The sequence below is a fragment of the Bos indicus x Bos taurus genome, chromosome 4 (genome assembly GCF_003369695.1).
Source record: "Bos indicus x Bos taurus breed Angus x Brahman F1 hybrid chromosome 4, Bos_hybrid_MaternalHap_v2.0, whole genome shotgun sequence".
NCBI lineage: Eukaryota > Metazoa > Chordata > Mammalia > Artiodactyla > Bovidae > Bos > Bos indicus x Bos taurus.
The window spans coordinates 69,620,688-69,648,574 of record NC_040079.1 but is presented as its reverse complement, the minus strand read 5'-3'; the positions used below and the strand labels follow the sequence as shown (position 1 = coordinate 69,648,574).

General features: G+C 40.5%; 1 gene segment (V, D, J or C); it reads right to left on the bottom strand.

Moving 5' to 3' along the window:
- Positions 1–380: 380 nt before the first annotated feature.
- On the bottom strand, positions 381–27,100 carry LOC113891511. The segment is given in 8 exon segments: positions 381–978; positions 4,511–4,552; positions 4,837–4,884; positions 5,392–5,451; positions 11,276–11,605; positions 16,478–16,530; positions 26,531–26,834; positions 26,920–27,100. Coding segments are annotated over 8 exon segments (1,056 nt in total).
- Between the last annotated feature and the right edge of the window lie 787 nt (positions 27,101–27,887).

The window sequence follows — 27,887 nt, the reverse complement described above, 5'->3', positions numbered from 1 at the left end:
CCTCTGGTGTTGGTGCAGTTCTCATGGGGTTAATGTGAGGAGCAGGAGGCAGTGCTTGTGAGGCACTACTACAGATCTGAACACACACAAGTCCAAGTCATGCTGGGTGTCAGTCACACTGTTGCCATAGGAACATCTCAAACCAATGAGTCTGAATCTGGTGACTTTGAAAGAGAAGGAACCCTGGCACCTTCTTTTGGCTGTGGGTCCCCTTGGAGCCAGTGCCCCAAAGAGAGCACCATGACTACCGTCTCAGGGAAAGACCTAGAAATGTGGTGTTGCCCATTATTGTAAGCAGAACTAAATTTGATATCACTGTTGTCATGCTGTTTCTCACCTTGATTAGTTTCATGAAATTAAAGTACACAGATAAAAAGGGACTTTTGATTTCTTTTTTAAAATTTATTGTGCTTATTGTGAAAATCAAAGTACAGGATTCAAGTAGCAAAGCCAGCATCTCCAGGGTATGTGACGGAAGATCAGGGCTGTGGTCTCGGTGGAGATGCTCAAGGAGGAAACAGGGAAATGCCCACTGTGTGTGGTCCAGGGGGCATGAGGACTTGGGGGTCGGGAGGAGCTGATGAGGTTGTGGGGACAGTGGTGGGAAAGGCTCCCCTGGACTAGCCCTGGGCTGTGCCTTTGAGTAATGGCAGAATTCTTGTTAGAGAGGAAAACTCTGCCCAGTGCTTTGAAAAACCCTTACACAATGATAGAAAATTAGACACAACACCTGAAATAACCCAAACCCAGAAAGCAAGCCTGGCGAGGTCTTCAGTAGAGAGTTTCTGACACAATAGATGAAGAAGGGAAATTGGCCCCTTTGCTGTCCCCTGCGTCACAAGTTCTTCCCGTCACAGCAGACACCTGTTCTCCTAAACACACAGCAGGAGGTGGTGACAAAGTAGATGGCACTCTTGAGGAGGAGGAGGAGGTAGGTGTAGTAAGCAGAGTTATACGTGAACTGCAGCTGCACGGTATCTAGGAGAAGTCATATGATTATTACCCATTCTTTCAGAAGGATAGGACACACCTCCTAACATTGTGTGCGTGCTCAGTCACTCAGTCGTGTCTGACTCTTTGCAACGCCATGGACTGTAGCCCGCCAGGCTCCTCTGTCCATGGGGATTCTGCAGGCAAGAATACTGGAGTGGGTTGCCGTGCCCTCCTCCAGGGGATCTTCCCAACCCAGAGATCAAACCCGGGTCTCCCGCATTGCAGGCAGATTCTTCACCATCTGAGTCACCAGGGAAGCCCAATAAGAGGTATGGTCACAATTATTTACTTCTGATCATCTACATTGGCATGACACCCCTGTAACACCAAACCCCAAGGTAAACATTTATCATCACAACCACCACCACCAGGATGGCTCAGAATTCAGTTCACAGTTCAAGTCAACAACCTCAGCTAAATTCACTAGAACCTAGTGAGGTTATATTTTTAATGGAGTCCAGTAGGGAAAATCATTTGTGATAAATTGCTTTCAGCATTTTCTTCACCCTTGCCATATGTCTAAAAAATAACGAGTAATATTAATTAACCACTAGCCAAATGCTAAACACTTTTCTGAGAGCTTTGCATGCAAATTTTTAATCTTGTTTAATTTTTATGATAACCTATAAGATCATTTGGAGAAGGCAATGGCACCCCACTCCAGTACTCTTGCCTGGAAAATCCCATGGATGGAGGAGCCTAGTAGGCTGCAGTCCATGGGGTTGCTAAGAGTCAGACACGACTGAGCGACTTCACTTTCACTTTTCACTTTCATGCATTGGAGAAGGAAATGGCAACCCACTCCAGTGTTCTTACCTGGAGAATACCAGGGACGGGGGAGCCTGGTGGGCTGCCGTCTATGGGGTCGACCCCCATTTTACAAATAGACTGAGGACAGAGAGGAGTAATTTGCCTGACGTCACACATTTAGAAAGTACCAGGAACCACATTTCAATCCCAGCAACATGATTTTAATGAGCACATTCTTAGCTGTCATGTAGTTCTGCATCTCCACATTCAGTGCATACCCCAGACATTTGATATTTGGCATAAATATCAAGTTGAATCACTGGTTTGGAAGGATCTGATGGATTATACCTTGTGTATCAGTGAGATTACGATGAGGTTACGATCTGAAATTTGGTGGCGTCTACGGTGGGTGGGGCAGGGTGTAGTAAAGTGAACACTGTGCAAAATGCAAGACAGTGGTTAGCCCAATTCTCAGAAAGTTTAGGCGCTCATACCTCAGTCATCTGTCTGTCCTGAATGTCTCTCATCGTGGCTGTGATGTTATAGGCTAATTGCGCTTACTCTCCTTTGAAGTTTTACAAGAAATATATGATGTCAAGGAATAATTAACAACAGTGATGATGGATCTGACTTGGCTAAGTAAACCACAAGGCTGAAGTCTGTTCCTGAGGAAATGTCTCTCTCTTTAGAGTCAGAACTCCAGAATCACTAGTATATGGTGTGGAAAGGATCTCAGAAGGTGACAGGCTCATAACTTACTGCCCAGTGTCAGGTCAGGTGTTAGCTGAGTTTCAGGCCTCCTGACACAGTGAGAATGAAGAAGGGATGAGCAGGACTGGAGCCAGTGCTTCTAAATTCACTAAAAACCCTCATGTAGGGAGAAGGGGCCACTAACTAGTACTGATCCTGTGCCAGCTAAATGGATACCCTATGGAGACATCCCACATAGGTGACCTTATCTCTGTAATAACTGAAAGTGAAAGTGTTAGTTGCTCAGTCATGTCTGACTCTGCGACCCCATGGACTGTAGCCCACCAGCCTCCTCTGTCCATGGAATTTCCCAGGCAAGAATACTGGAGTGGGTTGCCATGCCCTTCTCTAGTGGATCTTCCCAACCCAGAGATCAAACCTGGGTCTCCCACATTACAGGCAGATTCTTTACTGTCTGAGCCACCAGGGAAGCACTCCCCTTCAATTACTGAGTTAGGTGTAATTGTTTCCTATTGGCAGGTGAGGATTCTGCTGTTTAGCAGTGTAAGTAATGCATCCACATTAATGCAACTAATAACCAAAGAACTCTAGTCTGTGATAGTTGGAAGCCCAGGCACTTACACCCCCGGCCAGATGTCCATTGTGTCAAGGCCTTGGTTTTTGGATTTCTTACTCTATATCAATGTCTTAGAGGAGGGATTCAAATGTCCTAGGTTGAAATTCCAGATCTAGCTGTGAGACTTGGTACTGCTGCTGCTGCTGCTAATTCGCTTCAGTCGTGTCCGACTCTATGTGACTCCATAGACGGCAGCCCACCAGGCTCCCCCGTCCCCGGGATTCTCCAGGCAAGAACACTGGAGTGGGTTGCCATTTCCTTCTCCAATGCATGAAAGTGAAAAGTGAAAGTGAAGTCGCTCAGTCGTCTCCGACTCTTAGCGACCCCATGGACTGCAGCCTACCAGGCTCCTCCGTCTGTGGGATTTTTCAGGCAAGAGTACTGGAGTGGGGTGGTGAGACTTGGTACAAGGGACTTGATTAATTTTAGCTCATTGCCCTCATCTGTAAAATGGGGGGAAATTAATATGTTTTTTCCAGTGGTCAGGTATGGATGTGATAGTTGGACTATAAAGAAAGCTGAGCCCTGAAGAATTGATGCTTTTGAACTGTGGTGTTGGAGAAGACTCTTGAGAGTCCCTTGGACTGCAAGGAGATCCAACCAGTCCATCCTAAAGGAGATCAGTCCTCAGTGTTCATTGGAAGGACTGATGTTGAAGCTGAAACGCCAATACTTTGGCCACCTGATTCGAAGAGCTGACTCATTGGAAAAGACCCTGATGCTGGGAAAGATTGAAGGCAGGAGGAGAAGGGGATGACAGAGGATGAGATGGTTGGATGGCATCACTGACTTGATGGACATGGGTTTGAGTGGACTCTGGGAGTTGGTGATGGACAGGGAGGCCTGCCATGCTGTGGTTCATGGGGTCACAAAGAGTCAGACACGACTGAGCGGCTGAACTGAACTGAACTGAATATATACCCACTTAGGAGCTTTATGAAAATCATACTTAAAATACACAAAAGACATAGTATAAGGCCATCTGTAGGAATATGAAACTCTCTATAAGCATCAGTTTATGTTATTAGGTACTAGCAATAACATAGTGCACTTACATAAAAGCAACTTGGTATCATTTTTGCATAGTCACTATAGTCAAAAGCTACACAATTGAGTGAAACCCATTATTGAATAATTCAGAGCCTATCACTGCATCCTCTAATTGAGAGTCATCTCACATCAAAACCAGTATTTATTGCATTAAGATGACTCTTACAGAATGTTGGATTTACTTAAAATATGTGTAACCTAAAATATATAGACAGTGTAACAATCTAAATAATAGACTTACTTAAGATTTCCTTATAGACTGTATAACAGTCTATTTTGCAATATCCAGACTTTCTGATTTTCTACCTTAAACCAAGTTCAAAAGTTTAATTTATCTAGAGGAAAAAAGTGCTATAACATGACATAAAGGCAAATACAGACAAAACTTACTGTTTTCATCTTTCAGACATGCTTTTGTAGAATTAGCGAATTCTAGAAGAGAAAATAGTAGTCAATTGTTCGTACTTACTATTTGATACATGATGTATATGTATATGTATGTTTGTGTGTGTGTATATATGTACACAATACACACACATATATATAAAATCTGCCAATAGAGACAGGAGAGATACTGATCAAATGTATGAATCTTAAAGTTTCAGAAATAATTGGTCTTTCCTACCATAAACCAGGAAAGTTCAAAAGGTAATTTCATCAGGAGGAAAAGAAAATGCTATAGGATGACATGAAGGCAAATATATACAAAAACTTACCACTTTCATCTCTCGCACAAGCTTTTGTAAAATCAGTATCAGTGACTTCTAGAAGAAATGAGAGCAAATATTAATCAATTGTCCATGCCCATTATGACAGTGTGTGTGTGTATGTATATATGTGTGTGTGTATATATATATATAAAATCTGCTGCTAGACAAGTCAGTCGGTTCTTGAAACTATGAAAATTTTTAGCATCACTATTCCAGATATTTGTTCTTTTCTACTTTAAGCCAGAGAAGTTCAAAAGAAGTTAATTAATCAGAAGGGAAAAAAATACTAAAGCTTAACATAAAGGTGCATGCAAGCCTGCTAAGACGCTTCAGTCATGTCCGACTCTTTGAGACCCTATGAACTGTACCCCTCCAGGCTTTTCTATCCATGGGATTCTCCAGGAAAAAATACTGGAGTGGATTGCCATGCCCTTCTCCAGGGGATCTTCCTGACCCAGGGGTCAAACCCATGTCTCCCGTGGCTCCTGCATTGCAGGCAGATTTTTACCACTGAGCCACCAGGGAAGCCCAACATAAAAGCAAACATACACAAAAACTTACCACTTCCATCTTTCAAACAATCATTTGGAGGCTCAGTAGTAGTGACAACTGGGGTGAAAACTACAATAAATTAGAGAAAGTATTGTCAATTATTCATGTTCATTATTTGTGCATGCGTGTTTATATGTGTATGTGTAACATATATATGTATGTATGCATGTAGCATATATATTATATATATATAATCTGCTGACAGATTAAAATATGAGCTCTACAAATCCAGAAATAGTTCATCTGATAATATGTAATTCAGTAGATCTAATTCATATATTGTTTTCTACATGTGACAATGTCTGTCCAAAATACAATTTCAAGAAATATTTGCAGAAAGGCTAACAGAAAAAGTGGCTGCTCTACATCTTGAGCGTCCACTGCTGACATGAAAGGATGTTCCCAAGATGAACACATCCAATCCTAGAATCTGCAACAGAATCCCACGTTCAAGGAAGTCTGGCTCAGGTAAATTTCCCTTCTAAGCAAAGGAAAGCAGTCACAACTTTCCAAATCACACACGTTCCCAGTATCCCTGACTCATGCACATGATTTCTGCATTTGTGGTGTTTGTGGGCATAATGAAAACAATAAGGCTAATAGCTAGTGAGCAACTATAACTGCCCTAACTACTTCACATGTGTTACCTTCTTTAATCTTCCAGTGACACTGGAGTGAGGTGTATTTTGGGGGATTCCATGTTACAAAAGAAGAAATAAGGATCAGAGGGAAAGTGACTGGCAGAGAGTTGGACCAGTGGTACCAGTGATGACAGAGCCAGCATTCAAAGGATTATTGTGAGAGATTAAATGAGACGGAGCCTGTGTAAAGTACTTTGTAAAATAAGCCAGAGAAAGAGAAAGTAACTAATGAACAACAGAATTCTACTACTGTAGACACTAAAAGCATCTTCTTTTCCAGATATCTTAATTATTCTTATCAGTGACCTCGTTTATATAGGAGGTCAACATTTCAGTGCAATTCCAGGGATAGGAAATTCCAAATACAAAAAAAAATCAGCCAAATTGCATTTATAGGAGGTCAACATTTCAGTGCAATTCCAGGGATAGAAAATTCCAAATACAAAAAAAATCAGCCAAATTGCATTATAGTTTTCCATATAGAAAATGGATGCAGGAAAACAGAGTCATAGTGGTTGTTTGGTTTATTGCTTTTCTTGTGGATATGTTCTTATCCATATGGATTTGGTTCTGGTATGCCATTTTATGCCTTCATTGAGATCAGTTTTCACTATAAAAAATGAATTTGAGGTGTTAAGTCTTTGCAGTAAATGCCAAGAGTGAAATATTAATATAATCATCCTCAAGAACTGACCTTAATGTGTCTTAAAACTCTCTGGGACTTCCTTGATGGTACAGTGGGTGGGAATCCATCTGCCCATCCAGGGGACATGGTTTCAATCTCTGGTCTGAAAGATTCCACATGCCACAAGGCAGCTAAGCCTGTGCCCCACAACTACTTAGCCCATGCTCCGCAGCACGAGAAGCCATTGCAATGAGAAATCCAAGCACCTCAAAGAAGAGTGGTCCCCACTGACCACAACCAGAGAAAGCCTGCACATAGTGACGAAGACCCAGGACAACCAAAAAACGATTCTTTTAACTTTATTTCTTTTGCTTGCAGTGACTACATTCATTAAAGATGAACAAACCTCTTATTACTATGAGTTGATTGAGGTGAAAAAATAAAAACATTTCAGCATAAACTGCAGTGTATACTAAGATCTCTTTCTCAGTCAAGATTGGTCAAAAACTTGGACCTGATGAATTTTCTCTCTCTTAAAAAATCACTTCATGATTTGTGCTTCCAAGTGGACATGATAGAATTCCAGCTGAGCTATTTCAAATCCTAAAAGATGATGCTGTTAAACTGCTGCATTCAATATGTCAGAAAATTTGGAAAACTCAGCAGTGGACACAGGACTGGAAAAGGTCAGTTTTCACTCCGGTCCCAAAGAAGGGCAATGCCAAAGAATGTTCAAACTACCGCACAATTGCAATAATTTCACATGCTGGCAGGGTCATGCTCAAATCCTCCAAGCTAGGCTTCAACAGCACATGAACCAAGAAATTCCGGATGTTCAAACTGGATTTAGAAAGGGCTTAGGAACTAGAGATCAAATTGCCAACATACGTTGGATCATAGAAAAAGCTAGAGAATTTCAGAAAAATATTTACTTCTATGCTAAAGCCTTTGTGTGGATCACAACAAACTGTGGAAATTTCTTAAAGAGATGGGAATAGCAGACCACCTTACATGCTTCCTGAGAAACCTGTATGCAGATCAAGAAGCAACAGTTAGAACTGAATATGAAAGAACAGATTGGTTCCAAATTGGGAAAAAAGTACATCAAGGCTGTATATTGTCACCCTGCTTATTTAACTTAGAGGCAGAGTATATCATGTGAAATGCCAGATTAGATGAAGCACAAGCTGGAATCAAGACTGTTGGGAGAAATATCAGTAACCTCAGATATGCAGAAATGACACCACCCTAATGGCAGAAAGTGAAGAGGGACTAAAGAACCTCTTGATGAAGTTAGGAGAGTGAAAAAGCTGGCTTAAAACTAAAAAAAAATAAAAAAATAGAAGATCACTGTATCTGGTCCCATAACTTCATGGTATATAGATGGGGAAACAATGGAAACAGTGAAAGACTTCATTTTCTTGGGCTCCAAAATCACGGTGGATGGTGACTTCAGCCATGAAATTAAAAGATGCTTTCTCCTTGGAAGAAAAGCTATGACAAAACTAGATAGTGTATTAAAAAGCAGAGATATTACTTTGCCCACGAAGGTCCATATAGTCAAACCTAGGTTTTTCCTGTAGTCATGTATGCATGTGAGAGTTGGACTATAAAGAAAGCTGGGCACCAAAGAATTGATGCTTTCAAACTGTGGTGGTGGAGAAGACTCATGAGAGTCCCTTGGATTGCAAGGAGATCAAACCAGTCAATCCTAAAGGAAATCAACCCTGAATATTCATTGGAAGGACTGATGCTAAAGCTGAAGCTCCAGTACTTTGGCCACCTGATGGGAAGAGCCATGTCATTGGAAAAGACCCTGATGCTGGGAAAGATAGAAGGCAGGACAAAAAGGGGACAAGAGGATGAGCTGGTTGGATGGCATCACCAACTCAATAAACATGAGTTTGAGCAAGCTCTGGGAGATGGTGACAACAGGGAAGCCTAGCACGCTGTAGTCCACGGGGTCGCAAAGAGTCAGACACAACTGAGAAACTGAACAACAACACACTATTCTTGAAAGTGAAAGTGTTAGTCTCTCAGTTGAGTCCAACTTTTTGCATCCCCTTTGACCGTAGCCCACCAGGCTCCTCTGTCCATGGGATTCTCCAGGCAAGAATATTGGAGTGGGTAGTCATTCTCTTCTCCAAAGTATCTTCCCAACTCAGGAATAGAATCCAATTCTCCTGCATTGCAGGGAGATTCTTTACCATCTGAACCACCAAGGAAGCCCATATAATATTCTTAACTTTTATCAAAAAGAAGAAACTTCCCAAAAATGGCATTAGAAATTTACTGCTGCTGCTAAGTCGCTTCAGTCGTGTCCAACCCTGTGTGACCCCATAGACTGCAGCCCACCAGGCTCCCCCGTCCCTGGGATTCTCCAGACAAGAACACTGGAATGGGAAATTTACTAAAGAGTGACATTCACAGAAATGCCCTCTTTAGCTATATGGCCATGAAATCCATGGGAAACATTTATTTTAGAAATTAAGTGCCAAGTATCACACATGATAAAAGGGAACTTGTCTCCTTTATGGTAATTATCACCATGAAACTTACTACCCTTTTTATTTTTCCTTCATCACAGAAAAATGAAAACCTAATAGGACAGTTAGAGCCATGATTATATTAAACTGCACTTAACAAATTTGTTTATTATGTATTTCTTAGAGTAGAATGAGTGGAAATAGAAATTTAGGGCAGTTTCTGTAATCTTAGTTTTGATTAGTTTAAGGAAAGAATATAAATATTACAGTAGATGCATGAACAAGTACACCCATTTATGTTTTAGAATGCAATTTTTTTGCTGACTTTATTTCATTTGCTCTTCATTGCAGTCCTAGGACAAAGCCAAGGCAAATGTTCAAGCTTGATTTGATCATTGGCAAACTAAGAATCAGAGAAGATAAAGACTTACTTCAGAAATTCAGACTGGTGCACAGCAAACGTCTGTGCACATTTTATGTGCTTGGTTCCCACTGCTTGAAAAGGCTTTCTAACCACAGAGAAAAGCACAAAATGATTCCTCTGATGGGCACTCTGTGGCCTTTGGTCTGCTAGGTGAATTACTCAGAACGTTAAGTCCCGAGTCCAGTGAATTAGAGGACCACTGTCAAGGTGAAGATACACCCAGCACTTTGCCCCCACCGTGTGGACACATCCAGGATCTGCTCACAGGGGCTGCTTTGGGATGTCATGCCTGGATCGCAAGTGACCCTGAGTCATCCAGAAAAGTGTATATTCTCTTGACTGTAGTGCATCCTCCTAGGACAATAATTCACCCGAGTGTGTCCATCCACACATCCCTCCAGACCTGGCATGTGCTAGGGCTGCAATAAAAGTATCTTGAAAGACCTTTTCTAACAGCAAGAAATACATTCATTATGTACAGTGGGAATAAGTTTGCACACTTTAGTCTCACCCGATCTTTAATTACAAATTTTAACTTCAAGGTAGTAAATAAAGTACAAATTTTAACTAAGACTATAATAAAACTGCAGCAGTAAATTATTCTCTTCAGTTGGTCAAAAAGTTCTTTCAAGTTTTTTCCATAACATCTTATGAAAACCCAAATAAACTTTTTAGCCAACTCAATACTTTTTGTTGAACTGCAGTCTGGTTTCCTCATAAGAACATCATTTTGTCATTTAATAACCCACTGTTTCTGACTTATACTTTGAGTAAAACCAGGATTAAAGTGAGAATGACTTTGCTTGGTGAGTAGAGCATTCCTGAAAGAAATATAAATGTTCTTATTTCCTGATCAACCAAGCAATCAAAAGTGGAATTTATTTTTGCAAATTTGTTGTGCACTAAGTTGCTGCTGCTGCTGCTGCTGCTGCTAAGTCGCTTCAGTCGTGTCTGACTCTGTGCAACCCCATAGATGGCAGCCCACCAGGCTCCCCTGTCCCTGGGATTCTCCAGGCAAGAACACTGGAGTGGGTTGCCATTTCCTTCTCCAATGCATGAAAGTGAAAAGTGAAAGTGAAGTCGCTCAGTCGTGTCCGGCTCCTAGCGACCCCATGGACTGCAGCCTACCAGGGTCCTCCATCCATGGGATTTTCCAGGCAAGAGTACTGGAGTGGGGTGCCATCGCCTTCTCCGGCACTAAGTTGCTAGAGGCTTTCATATATTTTCTTTCATTTAATCCATACAAAGACCCTAAAATCATCATTGTGACTGTAACATTTTGGAAGATGAAACTGAGGCTGAGAAAGCTTAAAAATCTTTTTTCTTTTTTGTTTTAATGTTCCCATGACTGTACTATTTTAATTCTAGTGGGAATTTCAAAACATTTATGCTACCATTAAACATAACAACATCTTAGAAAGACGTGTTTATTTGACTTGACAGAAAAGTTGGGGTATTGTCTTTGAAAAACTGTGTTCTGGGAGGTTATTGTTGTTTAGTTGCTAAGTTGTGTCTGACTCTTCTTTTGTGACCCAGGCTTCTCTGTCTGGAATTTCTGAGGCAAAAATACTAGAGTGGGTTTGTGTTTCCAAATCCAGGGGATCTTGCCAACCTAGGGCTCAAACCCATGTCACCTACATTGGCAGGTGGATTCTTTACCACTGAGCCACTAGGGAAGCCCAAGGGAGGTTATATTTATATGTTTATATTCACATACCTTCATTCACTGCAGGAAAAAGAATCTCTTGATCTTTTCCTCTTGTATTTTTCTCATGTTTGACGATACACATGTGCTCTTCCTTCATGGAGTTTTCTGTCACGGTCAGCCAGCTGAACGTCATGTATGTGTCATTGGTCTTCATGGTATTTCCCTGCTGGGATGGCAGAACTCTGTTGTCATTCTTTTCTTTCCAAGAAACCTTAATAACATCAGGGAAAAATTTTTCCAGAAGACAAAGATATGTTGCAGCCTGTTGATGGTTGACTTCGTTAATTGAAGGAAGAAAAATTGTGGGTTTTGGGGAGGTATCTGCAGGAAGTTTTTTATCTGCAGAGGGGGATAGAAAAGAATTTAAAATAGTTATTAGAGAAACATGGAGAACCATGGAATAAACTAGCATGCAATAAAAGGAAGAAAACTTGTCACTGAACTAGTGCTCACCATGGATTACATTCACTTACTATCCTTCTTATTTTCAATAGAAAGAGACGTTCACGAGGTTATGTAACTTGCCCAAAGTCACAGCTAGCAGAGTAGAACCTGGATCACACGTTGGCCTTTGTTCTTTTTCCATATGGTAAGATGGGGTATGAGTTTTATCTCCTTCCAAAATTCACGAACACATTTATTTTTTAACATCTCTATTGTTTATCATAGTGGAGCCTGTTTTTAAAGTGGATGGATGGGCTTCCCTAATGGCTCAGTGGTAAAGAATCCTCCTGCCAATGTAGGAGACACACATTTGATCCCTGATCCGGAAGATTCCACGTGCCTCGAGCAACTAAGCCCCTGCACAACTATTGAGCCTGTGCTCTAGAACCCTGAAAACATGACTACTGAGCCCTTGTGCTGCAACTATGAAGCCCCCTGCCCTAAAGCCCAAGCTTCAAACAAGAGAAGCCACTGCAATAAGCCCGCACTGCAATGAAGAGTAGCCCCACTCTCTGAAACTAGAGAAAAGCCCATGTTGCAGCAAAGAAGATGCAGCAAGGACAAAAATTTTTTAAATAAAATTATATTAAAAAAATGAAGCATTTGGGTGTGTGGTGAGAATGAGAATGGGGGAGAAGTCCAGTTAACTCTGATAGTTTCTCTAGAGGTGAGAATCTTTGACTTTTTTCAAACTTTTAATTTTATATTTGAGTATAGCTGATTAACAATGTTGTGTTAGTTTCAAATGTACAACAAAGTGATTCAGTTATACGTATACATGTATCTCTTCTTTTTCAAATTCTTTTCCCAATTAGATTGTTACAGAATATTGAGCAAAATTCCCTTCCCTGTACTATATACAGTAGGTCCTTGATGGTTATCCATTTTAAATATGCTGCTAAGTCGCTTCAGTCATGTCCGACTCTGTGCGACCCCATAGATGGCAGCCCACCAGGCTCCCCGTCCCTGGGATTCTCCAGACAAGAACACTGGAGTGGGTTGCCATTTCCTTCTCCAATGCATGAAAGTAAAAAGTGAAAGTGAAGTCGCTCAGTCGTGTCCAACTCTTAGTGACCCCATGGACTGCAGCCTACCAGGGTCCTCCATCCTTGGGATTTTCCAGGCAAGAGTACTGGAGTGGGGTGCCATTGCCTTCTCCGATTTTAAATATAGCAGTGTGTATATGTCAGTCTCAAAGTCCCTAACTGTCCCTCCCTCCACCCTTCCCCACTGTAACCACAAGTCTGTTCTTTAAGTCTGTGAGTTGGTTTCTGTTTTATAAATATTTTCAATTATATCATTTCTTTTTAGGCTCTACATATAAGAGATATCATATGATATTGATCTCTTTCTCTGTCTGAATTACTTCATTCGGTAGGACAATCTCTAGGTCCATCCATGTTGCTGCAAATGGCATTGTTTCATCCTTTCTAATGGCTAAGTAATATTCCAGTATATATATACACACACACACACCCCATGTCTTCTTTATCCATTCTTCTGTCATTGGACACTTAGGTTACTTTCAGGTCTTAGATATTGTGAATAGTGCGGCTATGAGCATAGAGGTGCTTGTATATTTTCAGACCATGTTTTTCTCTGGGAATATGCCCAGGAGTGGGATTGCAGGATCATATGGTAGCTCTATTTTTAGTCTCTTAAGGAACATCCCTACTGTTGTGCATAGTCACCGCACCAGTTTGCATTCCCACCAACAGTGTAGGAAAGTTCCCTTCTCTCCACTGCTTTCCCTTCCTATCCTGTTTTGTAACTTGTGCTCTCTTTGGTCACATAACTCATCCTCATGTTTTGCAAATCTGTGGAACTCCATTTAACTGCTCTGGAATGAACCATACTTATCTTTGTCAACAAAGGTCCATCTAGTCAAGGCTATGGTTTTTCCAGTAGTCATGTATGGATGTGAGAGTTGGACTATAAAGAAAGCTTAGCATTGAGGAATTGATGCTTTTGAACTGTGGTGTTGGAGAAGACTCTTGAGAGTCCCTTGGACTGCAAGGAAATCCAACCAGTCCATCCTCAAGGAGATCAGTCCTGGGTGTTCATTGGAAGGACTGATGTTGAAGCTGAAACTCCAATATTTTGCCTACCTGATGCGAAGAGCTGACTCATTTGAAAAGACCCTGATGTTGGGAAAGATTGAAGGCAGGGGGAGAAGGGAATGACAGAGGATGAGATGGGGGATGGCATCACCAACTCAATGGACATGAGTTTGGGTAAACTCCGGGAGTTGGTGATGGACGGGGACAGGGAGGCCTGGTGTGCTGTGGTTCATGGGTTCGCAAAGAGTCGGACACGACTGAGCAACTGAGCTGAACTGAACTGATCTTACTTATCATATAAATAAATGTCAGTAGGAAATTTATTGTATTTTTAAACAATATACAGTCATTTTTTTATAATGGGAATTAGAGTCCCTGTGTACTTGACAATTTGTGATGTTGAACTTAAAGCTTCAAATGTGGATCACCTGCCTGTTTCTGAAGTGATGGGATTCTTCTGGTGAGTTTCTAATTTTATGTAACATCTGAACTTCAGATCTGAAAACTTTCAGATTTTTGAGTGGAGGAGTTGATTGTTTACAATGCCTTGAATTTGGAAACAAAATAGCAATATTTCCATAACTTCTATTAAAAATGTATAATTTTCTGACATGCTTTATATAAACCTCATCAAGTAATGCATTTTATCAGAATTTTGCTTCACTTTAGAGAATGTTTACCAAGGCACATTTTCTTTTGAAATTTCATTTCAAGTTTAAGCATGATTAAGAATGCACAGTATTTTGATTCTGTATCTCCCCCAGTGTTAAATCTACCCTATAAGTTTGCTGAACTTCTTTAGAGCTCCATGGTTTACTATGTTTTCATCTGCTAAATAAATATACATATAATTAAAAATTAAATGTATGCTTCCTGAATTTCTTATGGACATGATGTCAACATATATAACAAAACATAGTTTATAAATGATCCCACTTAAATGCTGGCATGTTTCTTGATTATATATTTATGGTTAAAGTAATGGTTGAAATTATAAATGTTAAAACTCTTTCCAGTTTATTTCCAAATGAAACATAAATACTTTACTCATATTCTCTTTGAGCTAGTTTAGAGTTTTTTAATCATTCTGAGGGCAGTTTCTTAAGAACAGAAAAATTAAACTTATCATTTGAAAAGAAAAAGAAAAAAATTTTTGAGAAATTTTTCCTCTGTAGCAAAATTCCTGAGTTTTCTACTAAAGAAGTAAGCAAACAGAGGTCATTTAAAAACTTACATTGTAAATACAATTAGGTCCTAATGTGTTTAATTTTATACACCTTACTTATGGTGTAAATAGTATTTTATGGATTATAATAGTAAGATACTGTATATTTCTCCCATCACACACTTTGTTTTTATTGCTTAAGAGTACTCTATGTTTCCTTATATTTTATAAATTAAATAGTTAGAACTATTTCACATTTAAATAAACAAATTACATTTTGACCTTTGCATCTGTATTTAATTGACTTCACAACATGATCATTTAATTTATGAATTAAAATTTTTCTGATAAATATGATCATGAAGCCCAAGTTTATTTTCTAAGGGCCAATTGTGTTGCTGCTGCTGCTGCTAAGTCAATTCAGTCGTGTCCAACTCTGTGCGACCCCATAGACGGCAGCCCACCAGGCTCCCCCGTCCCTGGGATTCTCCAGGCAAGAGTACTGGAGTGAGTTGCCATTTCCTTCTCCAATGCATGAAAGTGAAAAGTGAAAGTGAAGTCTCTCAGTCGTGTCCAACTCTTCGCGACCCCATGGACTGCAGCCCACCAGGCTCCTCCGTCCATGGGATTTTCCAGGTAAGAGTACTGGAGTGGGGTGCCATTGCCTTCTCTTAATGTTTGTGTTAGAGATGATATCAATTAAGTGAAAGGATTCAGATGTAAAACATATAGAACAACAAATATAAAAACAAATACACTTTAACTTCATTTTTCTTGACAAATAGAAAGCAGTCTGTTAAAGAGAGACAAATACCTCCCAATTCAATTTTGTGTGTGTGAGTGGACAGTAAGATAACTTTTTGTTTAAGGAGTTAGCAGTACAACTGCATCCTCTGAAGAATTTCTCTTCTGTCAATATTTTTGGATGCAAACAACTGTCCTTCCTGAGTGCAGTTTTCCCTTTGCATTTGAATAGAGTGTGGATACGCCTATCCAGCACCGACAACGTGTTACACAGTGTGTCAGGGACACTACTGACAGGCTTTCATTGAATTCTCACACGATACCAGCTGGATACATATGGCTATTCCATATTGTGGATTCAGAAACTGAGGCCGAAGAATAACTGACCACGTGCTCATAAACAGTAAATGGTAGACCCAGACATCCTGATCAGACTGACTCCAAGGCCAGGTTCTTTGAAAACACCCCTTTGCCATCAGGAAAGGAAGTGTGTCAGCTCACAAAACTTACCTATAATAGCCAACTTTGGCCTTGAACCGAACACTTTCATGATGATCACATATATTATACAGGAACCCTTTATATAAGTCCACATGTTCAGAAAGCCAAATCCTACTATATTTGTACACAGTTGTCTATGGTATGCTCTAAGGATTTGTTTTAATATCTTTCCTAAACTCCTAAATCTAATCCCCATTCGCGTTCCCATTTTCCCAAACATTTTAAACTATTATTCCAATTTGTTTCTTGCCTTCCCTCCACTACCTTGACAAAAAATGCCCTTCTTCAGGTACTTACCTAGGACGAAAACTTTTGTTCCTTCACCAAAGATCATGTTGTTTAAATTCCACAGTGATTCAACCTGTGGCAAAAACTTTAGACTAATTTAGCTTCTCTGAGTTCTTTAAGTCCTAGTGGAATCATGACAGCCTGGGATACAAGAGGCCAAGTTTCTGGTCCTGATTCACTTTGCTCATAACAGGCTCCATGGCTGAGCTAATCAGGTAAATTAAAGCTTTCGGTGTTTGTTTATTTGAAAACATAGTGTTAGCCTGAATCAGTTCGACATCCCTTTTAATGCTGAAGTGGGACCAACAAGAAACAAGGTCTGAAAAAGTGATTTTATTAAAAATGCCATGGAAAAGAAAGACCATAATAATAATTATTATCATTATTATTAGTGATTTCTTATTACTAGGTGATTGTGTACTCCAACATAATATTTTAATATCATGTGACCAGGGCTTGCCCTTACTGATGGGAATTCAGTATTTTGGGGTTGCAACTGAGTCTGTGGCAATTAACTGTGAAGATTTGTTCCTTTGTTTGCCTTCTACTATGCTCCACGTGTCAGGAATTCTCAAAGCCATGGTCATAGGGCACGTGCTTTTCATACACACAACTTAAAGGCAGTTAGTTGTTTGTCTAGTGTTACCCGCTGTATTTCCAGGGTTAAGCCACTCAAAGGGAACATTGGCTAAAGCCCAATATGTATAGTCAGTATATGGATTACTTCACTTGTGTTGTCCAAAACAAATGGCTTCCGCCTCCTGCCCAATCAACAGCACAATTAATATTCTTCCAAGCTTTTACTAGAAATTTCAGCCTCAGACTGACTTCTCTCCAGCTCATGTGTAGAATTGAGCTTGCAACTCTTGGTCTTCAAGGCAGGATGATAAGAGGAATGGTAGGGTGCCTGGTTCTCAAGTTCTATTATTATCATGTTGGGTTGTGAAAACCTTACCTGCCTGACCCTATCTGCTGAGGGTCACCGTCTGTGAATGACATTAAGTGTTATGGTATCCGTAGCATTGATGAACTGGTAGTATAAATGGGTTTGATTAAAGACCATTTCTCCCATTTTATAAAATGGATGTTGAAGACTATATTCCATCTTTATTTCACTTTTCTCTTAACTTCATGTATTAAAGTCCTTTTCTAATTTTATGTTGTAAAAACATATCATATTAAAAATTTTGGTGTGCTTATTTTATCAGCTAATAAAAAGTAAGTATTCCACAAACTTTTCATTTTTTCTTTTTCATATTCACTTTTTTTAATTGAGCTAGAGTAGACACATAACTCTCCTACCCTTCAGCATTAAAATCTGAACCTGTGCTTTCTGCTAGAAGTCCTTTTTCCTCCTGCTTCCCTGAGTGCCTTTGATCTTATTTCATGCCGTTCCTGTACATGGCATTTTCTATCTTAGGTCTTCACAAATAAATTTTGGAAACACACAATTTAAATACACAGAAACACTGTTTTCACACACGAGTAATAATACAAATTATAACCTATTACAAATTAAGAAGTCAATTAAATAATCCATTTAAAAGATCAAGCTACAGAGGAGTAAATATTCAGAATATAAAAACTTAGACTTCATTTTTCTCACCTTGTGTAATGGCCCAGACTCTGTCCTTTGGAATAAACAAGTCTCTACTGAATCCCAGTATTTGCCACAGCAATTTGTTATGTGACTTTAGGCAAGTACCTGAACTTCTCTAAACCTCAGTTTTCTTATCTGTGGAATGGGAAGACGAAGATTCCTTTTGAGGAAAAGATAAGGCATGGAAACTACTTATCATGATGTCTGTTAAGTCGCTTCAGTCGTGTCCGATTCTGTGCGACCCCATAGATGGCAGCCCACCAGGCTCCCCTGTCCCTGGGATTCTCCAGGCAAGAACACTGGAGTGGGTTGCCATTTCCTTCTCCAATGCATGAAATCATGATGTCTCAGTTCAGTTCAGTTGCTCAGTCATGTCCGACTCTTTGCAACCCCATGAATCGCAGCACGCCAGGCCTCCCTGTCCTTCACCAACTCCTGGAGTTCACTCAAAGCCACGTCCATCAAGTCAGTGATGCCATCCAGCCATCTCATCCTCTGTCCGTCCCCTTTTCCTCCTGCCCCTAATCCCTCCCAACATCAGGGTCTTTTCCAATGAGTCAACTCTTCGCATCAGGTGGCCAAAGTACTGGAGTTTCAGCTTTAGCATCATTCCTTCCAAAGAACACCCAGGACTGATCTCCTTTAGAATGGACTGGTTGGATCTCCTTGAAGTCCAAGGGACTCTCAAGAGTCTTCTCCAACACCACAGTTCAAAAGCATCAATTCTTTGGTGCTCAGCTTTCTTCACAGTCCAACTCTCACATCCATACATGACCGCTGGAAAAACCATAGCCTTGACTAGATGGACCTTTGTTAGCAAAGTAATGTCTCTGCTTTTGAATATGCTATCTAGGTTGGTCATAACTTTCCTTCCAAGGAGTAAGTGTCTTTTAATTTCATGGCTGCAGTCACCATCTGCAGTGATTTTGGAGCCCCCCCAAAAAAAGAAAGTCTGACACTGTTTCCACTGTTTCCTCATCTATTTCCCATGAAGTGATGGGACCAGATGCCATGATCTTCGTTTTCTGAATGTTGAGCTTTAAGCCAACTTTTTCACTCTCCTCTTTCACTTTCATCAAGAGGCTTTTTAGTTCCTCTTCACTTTCTGCCATAAGGGTGATGTCATCTGCATATCTGAGGTTATTGATATTTCTCCCAGCAATCTTGATTCCAGCTTGTGCTTCTTCCAGTCCAGCGTTTCTCATGATGAACTCGGCATATAAGTTAAATAAGCAGGGTGACAGTATAGCTCTCAGTAAATAGTAGCTGATATTATTATTATTCTCTTTAGTGGGATGATTTGGGGTCATTTTATCAAATTTTTAGGACAGATAAAATATATGAATTTTATAAGCAATAACTATTACATCATTTGAGAAAGAAACAATTTCATCAATGCAAGATCTGTTGTTTCTCTGGTAGCCACAGGCCACAGAATATGGGCCCAATCAAGCCAGCATCTAGAATGCTTTTCCACTAGACTATTAGCTGTTTGAGTGCTGGGATTTGTTCTGTCTGTGTCTTGTTCACACTTCTGTCTCCAGAATCCACACAGAAACTGTCCTCAAAAAATGTTTGCTGAGAGAATGAGTAAGTAAGGATGTCCAACCATGCAGACTCCTTTCATGGACTTCAGAGCTGAGATGGCTGAGCTCACAAATTCCATTACACTGGTCCATTTCCAAGCAATGCAGCAAGAATGATCATGACATAAATTCTGACTGCTCTCAGCTTTCGTCTATGAAACTAGAATAATAAGAAGTGGGATTTGCAAATGTTATATAGTTATTTATTATAAGAAATTTTGTTTGCACTGCTGTTAGGTCTTAGGTGAAAATCAGTAACAGGTTTTGCAGGTTATTGGGGGAAAACTATAGAGAATATAAAATTTAAAAAATGTTTCTCACTTAATGAGCCATTTATAAGAAAAGGATTTTTTTTTTGTAAATTCCTTTACAAAAAACTTTACTGACATAAACTTTGCCAACAACTTTACTGACATAATGACATATTATGGTAATGGTGTAAGTATATTGAAACATAAATGAAACAATGAAACAGATATGGTCCTTAAAATAGTTTAATATCTAGCCTGAGTCTATTGTGCATGTGTGTGTGTGTTTGTGTGTGTGTTCTAAAAGATGAATTTCAGTGGCTTACAAACAGGAAGTAGTTTTGTTTCCATGTACATCCATATACAGTGACCACTAGCTGCAAAATTGCTGTTCACATGCTGAGGCCAAGTGTGGCAGTCAGATAAGGGGGATTGTAAGTTTTTTGTTTCTGAAAAGCATCTGTCAGTCTTTCATGACTAAGGTAAAAATAGAAAAAAAGTTACTTACCACAGGGAGCTACTTAGTCCCTTGTCCAAACATCTTCTTCCAACCTGAGCTGTCATACTGGTTCAGGCTCCTACAATGATTTCAGCCTTCTCCTACCTTCATGGAGTGACTAGCAGTTTAACAACTTTGGGCCGGCAATTTGACCTTCTGAGTTCTTTTGGAAGTCCTGGATAATGGGTTTTATGGCATCTGATATTTTATAAGTTTTCTTCAGATTAGTGGGCCCAAATATCTGTTTTCCATGGTGGACTAATCATTGACAATACTGATTAAAAATGAAAAGGATAAAAGCAGGAAAAGAAGAGTTTGACAGTAGTAGGTTAACCACCTGTTCTGCTTTCCCATATTTCCAGGAAGAGTATTCAAAGAATTAAGAATTTTTTTTAAATTTCCAGGTGTTCATCTGTGTTGAAACTGCTTGGAGTTCACATCAAAGGAAAAGCTCTTCCGTTCTCACAAACACCAGGGCTGCTCAGTTAGTGATTTGGGAATATATTTCTGAAAGGAGGAAACTCTTCAGTAACTGAAAATGCAAATTTACCAATTCAAGTGTACTTGAGCAATGTGGACAAAGTTCTCCATTCATCGAGTAACATATTTCTGTTTTGGGGGAAGGGAGAGTATTGTTGACTTACAACGTTGTTGGTTTCTAAAATGAAAACCAATAATACATATTTTGCAAATTATTGGAGAAAGGAGAACAATTTTTTTTATCTTAAACAACAGAGAAAAGAAAATTCAGAAAAGTGTTTGTCACTTAATAGACCATTTACAACAAAGTGATTCAATATATACAGCAAGGAGATCCAACCAGTCCATTCTAAAGGAGATCAGTCCTGGGTGTTCTTTGGAAGGACTGATGCTAAAGCTGAAACTCCAATACTTTGGCCACTTCATGCTAAGAGTTGACTCATTGGTAAAGACCCTGATGCTGGGAGGGATTGGGGGCAGGAGGAGAAGGGGACGACAGAGGATGAGATGGTTGGATGGCATCACCGACTCGATGGACGTGAGTTTGGGTGAACTCCGGGAGTTGGTGAGGGACAGGGAGGCCTGGCGTGCTGCGATTCATGGGGTCACAAAGAGTCAGCCACGACTGAGCAACTGAACTGAACTGACTGATGTATATACATACGTATTCTTTTCCAATATGTTTAATACAGGATATTAAATATAGTTCCCTCTGCTATACAGTAGGACATTGTTGTTTATATATTTTATATATAATAGTTTGTATCTGCTAATCCCAAACTCCTAATCTATCCCTTTCCTGCCCCTTTTCCTTTTGGTAGCTATAAGCTTGTTTTCTATGTCTGTGAGTCTGTTTCTGTTTTGTAAATAAGTCATCTGTGTCATATTTTAGATTCCACATGTAAGTGATATCACACAGTGTTTGTGTTACTCTGTCTGACTTCATTCAGCACAGCATTTCTAGGCCCATCCATGTCACTGCGAATGGTGTTATTTAATTCTTTTTTAGGGCTGAGTAGTATTCCATTTGGAGAAGGCAATGGCACCCCACTCCAGTACTCTTGCCTGGAAAAACCCATGGACAGAGGAGCCTGGTAGGCTGCAGTCCATGGGGTCGCTAAGAGTCAGACAGGACTGAGCGACTTCACTTTCACTTTTCACTTTCATGCATTGGAAAAGGAAATATCAACCAACTCCAGTGTTCTTGCCTGGAGAATCCCAGGGACAGAGGAGCCTGGTGGGCTGCCATCTATGGGGTCACACAGAGTTGGACACGACTGAAGTGACTTAGCAGCAGTATTCCATTGTGTATATATACAGCCTCTTCTTTATCCATTCATCTGTCAATGGACATTAGGTAGGTTCCATGTCTTGGCTATTGTAAATATTGGTGCTATGAAATTTGAGTGCATACATCTTTTTGAATAATAGTTTTGTCCAGATATATGCCTAGGAGTGAGATTGCTGGATCATATGGTAATTCTATTTTTAGTTTTTTAAAGAACCTCCATAATGTTCTCCACAGTGTCTGCAGCAATTTACATTCCCATCAACAGTGTAAGAAGGTTCCTTTTCTTCACCATCTCTCTAGCATTTGTTATTTGTAGACTTTTAATGATACATTCTGACCAGTGTGAGGTGAATCTTCATTGTTTTGATTTGCATTTCTGTAATAATTAGTGACAGGCAACCCGATTCTTTACCACAATAATTAGAAATGAGAATACAAGTTCTGTGATGACTTATCTTTCATAGGATAAAAGAAGAAATTTGTAGAATACTATTTTCCTTGAATATAGATTCCTTATTTAAACTAAAATTTGAGAGCTAAGGCCAGTTCTCTTACAATGAAAGAAGAAATGTCTTCCAGACTGTTCTGTAATCTTAAGCCACTCAATTGGATAAAGAGAAAAAGAAATTGCCAGAAGCAACTGAATGCTCCTCTGAGCACAGATAAGCTGTCCATTTGCCAGGACAGAGACAGGACTGACCCTGATTTCCCCACGTCTGCTCCAGACCCACCCTGTCATTTTAAATCCCTTACTGCATCAAGCATAGTGCCTTCCCTATGGAGATAAATCTATATGATCGATATTATTGGTACAAAAGAAAAATGTTAAAATAAAGCTGTAATTCTTGAATATAGTGTTTACACTATATTTTCAAAAACAGTTACACTCATTAGCTCCTTTTATGTAAATGATGGTATTTTGAGCCAAGAAACAAGTCTCCACAGAGATCAGGAAGTGACATAAGGATGGATGATCAGGTAGAAAATGATAGAGCTGGAATGCAAACATTTATGTAATACCAAGTGCCCAGTGTGCTACAGAAGGGAACATGAAATCATTCAATACTGCTTTTCATTCTTTTAAAAACAATTTTTAGTTCCTTTTGGAATATAGTTGATTAACAATGTTCTGTCAGTTTCTAGTGTACAGCAAAGTGATTTTAATTCTAATTTTGCCTATTACCTGCTTGATTTATTTGCTATCTAACACTCAGTGTTCTAACTCTGAAAATGTAGTAAGAACATCTATGTCTCACATCATTATAGGAAGATGCATAGCACAATCCAGATATAACACGGGAGTTCAGTGGATCCGTGACCTGTATCTCCTTCCTCTCTGCTCCTTCTCTTTTTGGAAGGAGGCAGGTCACAGAGATACCACTGAGGGGACCTAATGTGGACTGGGGTACACCCTTTGCATCCCCTTAGTTCCTTGACTTGAATGATATGATTGGTATCTCCTGACAGAAGAACTCTCTGTCAGCGGGGCTAGAGATCTCAGCCTTGCCTCCCAGTATGCACTCTGTGAGGGAGCTTCATAGTCAAGGCTGTGGGGCAGCCACACCCATCTTTGTCCTTCAGGGAGCTCCCCACCCATCTCACACCTAACATGAGCAAGGAAGGAGCTGACTGTAAATGTCCTATATTTCCTGTGCCAAAGAGGTATGGAAAATTGTCAGAAAAGTTTGATTCAAAAATTAATAACTATATACCAATAAAGTTTTTAAAAACTTAGTAAAAAATCTCTTACTCTTCTACTCTATCACACTGCCCTCAATGAACATGACCTGGGGCATCAGCACAATGCACAGCCACGCCTTTGCTAGCCTACATCCCTCACTTGGAGAGAGACAGATTAGCTAAAGTGCTTCCCAAAGTAAGTGACGTCTTGGGACCATTTCTTTCATCCTGGCAGTGATTACCCTGAAAAAGAGATCACCCAATAAAGATATACTCTAGGTTTCTAAATATGTCTCAGTAGGATTTTCATGAAGAAAAGAGCTAATCTACCACCATGGAGGTTGCAACTGACATTAAGTGGTATAATTCCAAGACAGAGACATTTTGGAATGGTTATATTCTGCTTTAGACCTGAGAAAACTGATGCCTAAAAGTGTGAAGATCTTGCTCAAGGTCACAGAGCTCATAAGGGAAAAGCCAGAGTCAGTGAGGGGTGAGAATAGGGTTCACGCCATAGCTGAGGTTCACAGCAGAGGCACTGGGCTGTCCCTTCCCAGGGACTGTGGACCACGTATCAATAGCTCTGTAAGGACATGGGTGACGAGCTGGTTCTTCTTGTTGGCCACATTGTCACCAGTTCAAAAAATTCACTCTCTGTGGAGTCTGGCATTGGTGTGACTGCAAGAACAGGAAAGAGTTGTATTAGGATGATGGGGAAGATGAAGTAAACGAACGTGAAACAGAGCTAGAGTAAGTTTCTGTCCCCTTTAGCTCCATCTCTTCTAACACATACTGGGGGATCTTATCTTTGAATTAGGCCTTCAGTGAAGGGTTGGGCTCTTTCAGAAGGAAAGCATATATGAATTATACATTTCTCACTGCAAAATGAGAGCTCAGGGAGGTAGACAATGAGTTTAGGAATCTTTTATTAATTGTTTTACCATTGCTATTAAGCTGTACATAAACTTTGACTTTCCACTTGAAAAGGGTCTAAATTCAGAACTTCAAAAGGATTTTCTTTCTCTCCCTCATACAGCATCAGGGGCTTTCCTGTTTTGGGCTTGAAGAATCAGTGACACAGGCTTTCTTTGTTTTTTTCTTCTTCTTTTCATAAGAAGGTAGTGAATATAGTGATAAGTGATTTGTGTGATTTTCCTATAAATGCAGAGATTAGAGGCATATATTTTTAGCTGTTCAACCTCCTCATTTTATAGAAGAGAGCAGAGTAGCCAGAGATTCACTCAAAAGTCCGTATGTGGTGACATTCAAGGAGATGTGTATAACAGGATATTGAATATTGAATAGCTCCCTGTGCTATACAGTAGGACCTTTTTGCCAATCCATTCTATATACAATAGTTTGCATCTGCTAATCCCAAGCTCCAGTCCTTCCCTCCCGACCCTCCTTCCCGTTGGCAATCGCACGTCTGTTCTCTGTGCCCCTGAGTCTGTTTCTGTTTCATAGATGGGTTAATTTGTGCCATATTTCAGATTCCACATATATGTGATATAAAAGGATATCTGTCTTTCTATTTTTAACTTACTTCACTTAGAATGATAATCTCTGGTTGTATTCATGTTGCTGCAAATGGCATTATTTTATTCTTTTTTATGACTGAGTAGTATTCCATTGTGTATATGACCACATCTTCTCTATTCATTCATTTGTTGATGGAAGTTTAGGTTGTTTGCATGTTTGGGCTATTATGAACTATACTTCAATGAAAATAAATTAAATTAAAAAAAACAACATCAGAGAGAAGTGTAAAGCAGAGAACCTGATGTCTCATCCAGGGTTAACTGCATCACCATGAGGATTTTTATCAACTCAAACTCATGAGTGCCAGGCATGCCAATAGATGAGGACACTGAGACATTGCCAAAATTGTTTCCTGGGCTTCTAACTACTGTCTCTTCCCCTGCAAAATGGTGACAATGGGTAAACAACTTAGACACTGGGATCAGGCATACACTTCCAGGCTCAGCTTTCAAACATTTTGTGGCAGATCTGTCCTTCACCCTTGAAATCATTTATGTGACATTTTGTCTGTGCATCCTTCAAGGAAAATGGTCAGATTTTTATCTTTTCAGTCAATACCAGAGCTGTCCATTAGAAATAAATGTGAGTCACCAATTCAAGCCATAGATGAAAATGTTTTGGCTTCTGCATTAAAAAAAAATGAATGTTAGGACTATTTTTACTTAGTCCAAGATGTCCAAAATATTTCAACAGTAAGTCAATATAAAAATAATTAAAGAGATATTCCACTTTTTTTTTCTGCAACTATCTTCAATGTATAGCTTGTGTTGTAGACATACAGCCCATCTCAGCTTGGACTCTTGAACTAAATACATTTCAAAGGCTCAATAGCTGGATGTGTTTAGTAGCTGGTAGATTGAGCAGCCCAGATTCTCCTCCAAATGCTCCAGACAAGCTGAACTGGACAATCTTTGGAAAAGTCCCTGCCACCTGCACAGCATTTTCCCTGGGTCAGCTTCAGCTCCCATCAGATTTTATCTGCAGAAGCCCTAGAGTCGGGGGAGTCGTCAGGATACTGAGAGATCACCCCAAGGCAACCTAAGGGACCTGGAGGCGGTGGCAGTTGCCAGGTCTGGGAGAGCAGTGGGTCTCAGCGCTTTTTGTGCAGATCCCGGGGCTGCGCGCACTGCTGTGCCGATCCCCAGGTAGCACAGTAGTACAGTCCTTCGTCGCTCTTCGCCAGCTTCCTCAAGGACATGGTGCAGCTCTTGCCATCTGTGCCGCGGGCTGCGTTGACTTTATCACCTCTTAGGACCGAATCCCACTGCACATCCCGCTTGGACAAGGCTAGATAGAGAAGCCTCTCAGGGGCCTGGCCCTCCAGTTGGCGGAACCAGTGGACGTAATCCACAGACTTACTGATCTGACAGGGCATAGTGAGAGCTCCACCCGCGTGCCCCACCATCACGGACCGCTGGAACACCCTGATCTCCTGCGGGATGCCTGCAAGGGATGAGATGAGGGCAGGTTGAGTCCGCAGATCTGGGTGCATCCCGCCCAGCCCACCGGGGAAGCCGCAGGGACTCACCTGGAACCACGAGGGTCCAGAGGAGGGCCAGGCGGCCCAGAATGGCTCTGCCCCCTGCCCCGAGAGAAGAGCCCATGGTGGTGGGGCTCAAGTTGCCCGGAGGCTTCACACCTGGGTGTGTGATGGAGGTCAGGTCAGGGTCTCAGTGGGTGCTTCTCCCAGGCTACCCGGGGCAACTGGTGAGAGAAATAAGGGAGGAGTGGAAGAGGGAGGAGCCAGAGGGAGGAGACAAGAGTCTGACCACAGGGTGAGGGGAGGAATGGTAAAGGAGAAAGTTTGAGAAACACTAACGAATATTGGTGGAATAATGAAATAGGAATACAGAGATCGGTGATTGGGCATCAAATATACTTTGGCAGTGTGCTAACTGATTTATGTTCATTGTTTTATTAAATCCTGAAACCTTGTGGGATAAATAATATCTTCGTTTTGGAAATGGGGAAAGCTGGGGCTATTTTATTTCATTTTGTTTTAACTTTTATTTTAGAGTATAGTATAGTGGATTTACAATGTTGTGTTAGTTTCAGCTGTACAGCAAAGTGACATATATATATATATATGAATATATGTATGAATATTTTCATACATGTATGAATCTGAATCCCTTTTCAGATCCTTTTCCCATATAGTTTATTACAGAATATGGAGTAGATTTCGCTGTGGTATACAGTAGGTCCTTGTTGTTTATTTTATATATGGTGGTGGTTTAGTCTCCAAGCTGTGTCCTTTGCTTTGCGACCCCATGGACTGTAGCCTACAAGGCTCCTCTGTCCATGGGGATTCTCCTGGCAAGAATACTGGAGTGGGTTGCCATGCCCTACTCCAGGGGATCTTCCCAACCCAGGATCGAACCTGGTCTCTTGCATTGCAGGCCTATTTTTTTTACCAACTGAGCCACCAGGGAAGCCCATTTTATATATAGATGCTGGGAGGGATTGGGGGCAGGAGGAGAAGGGGACGACAGAGGA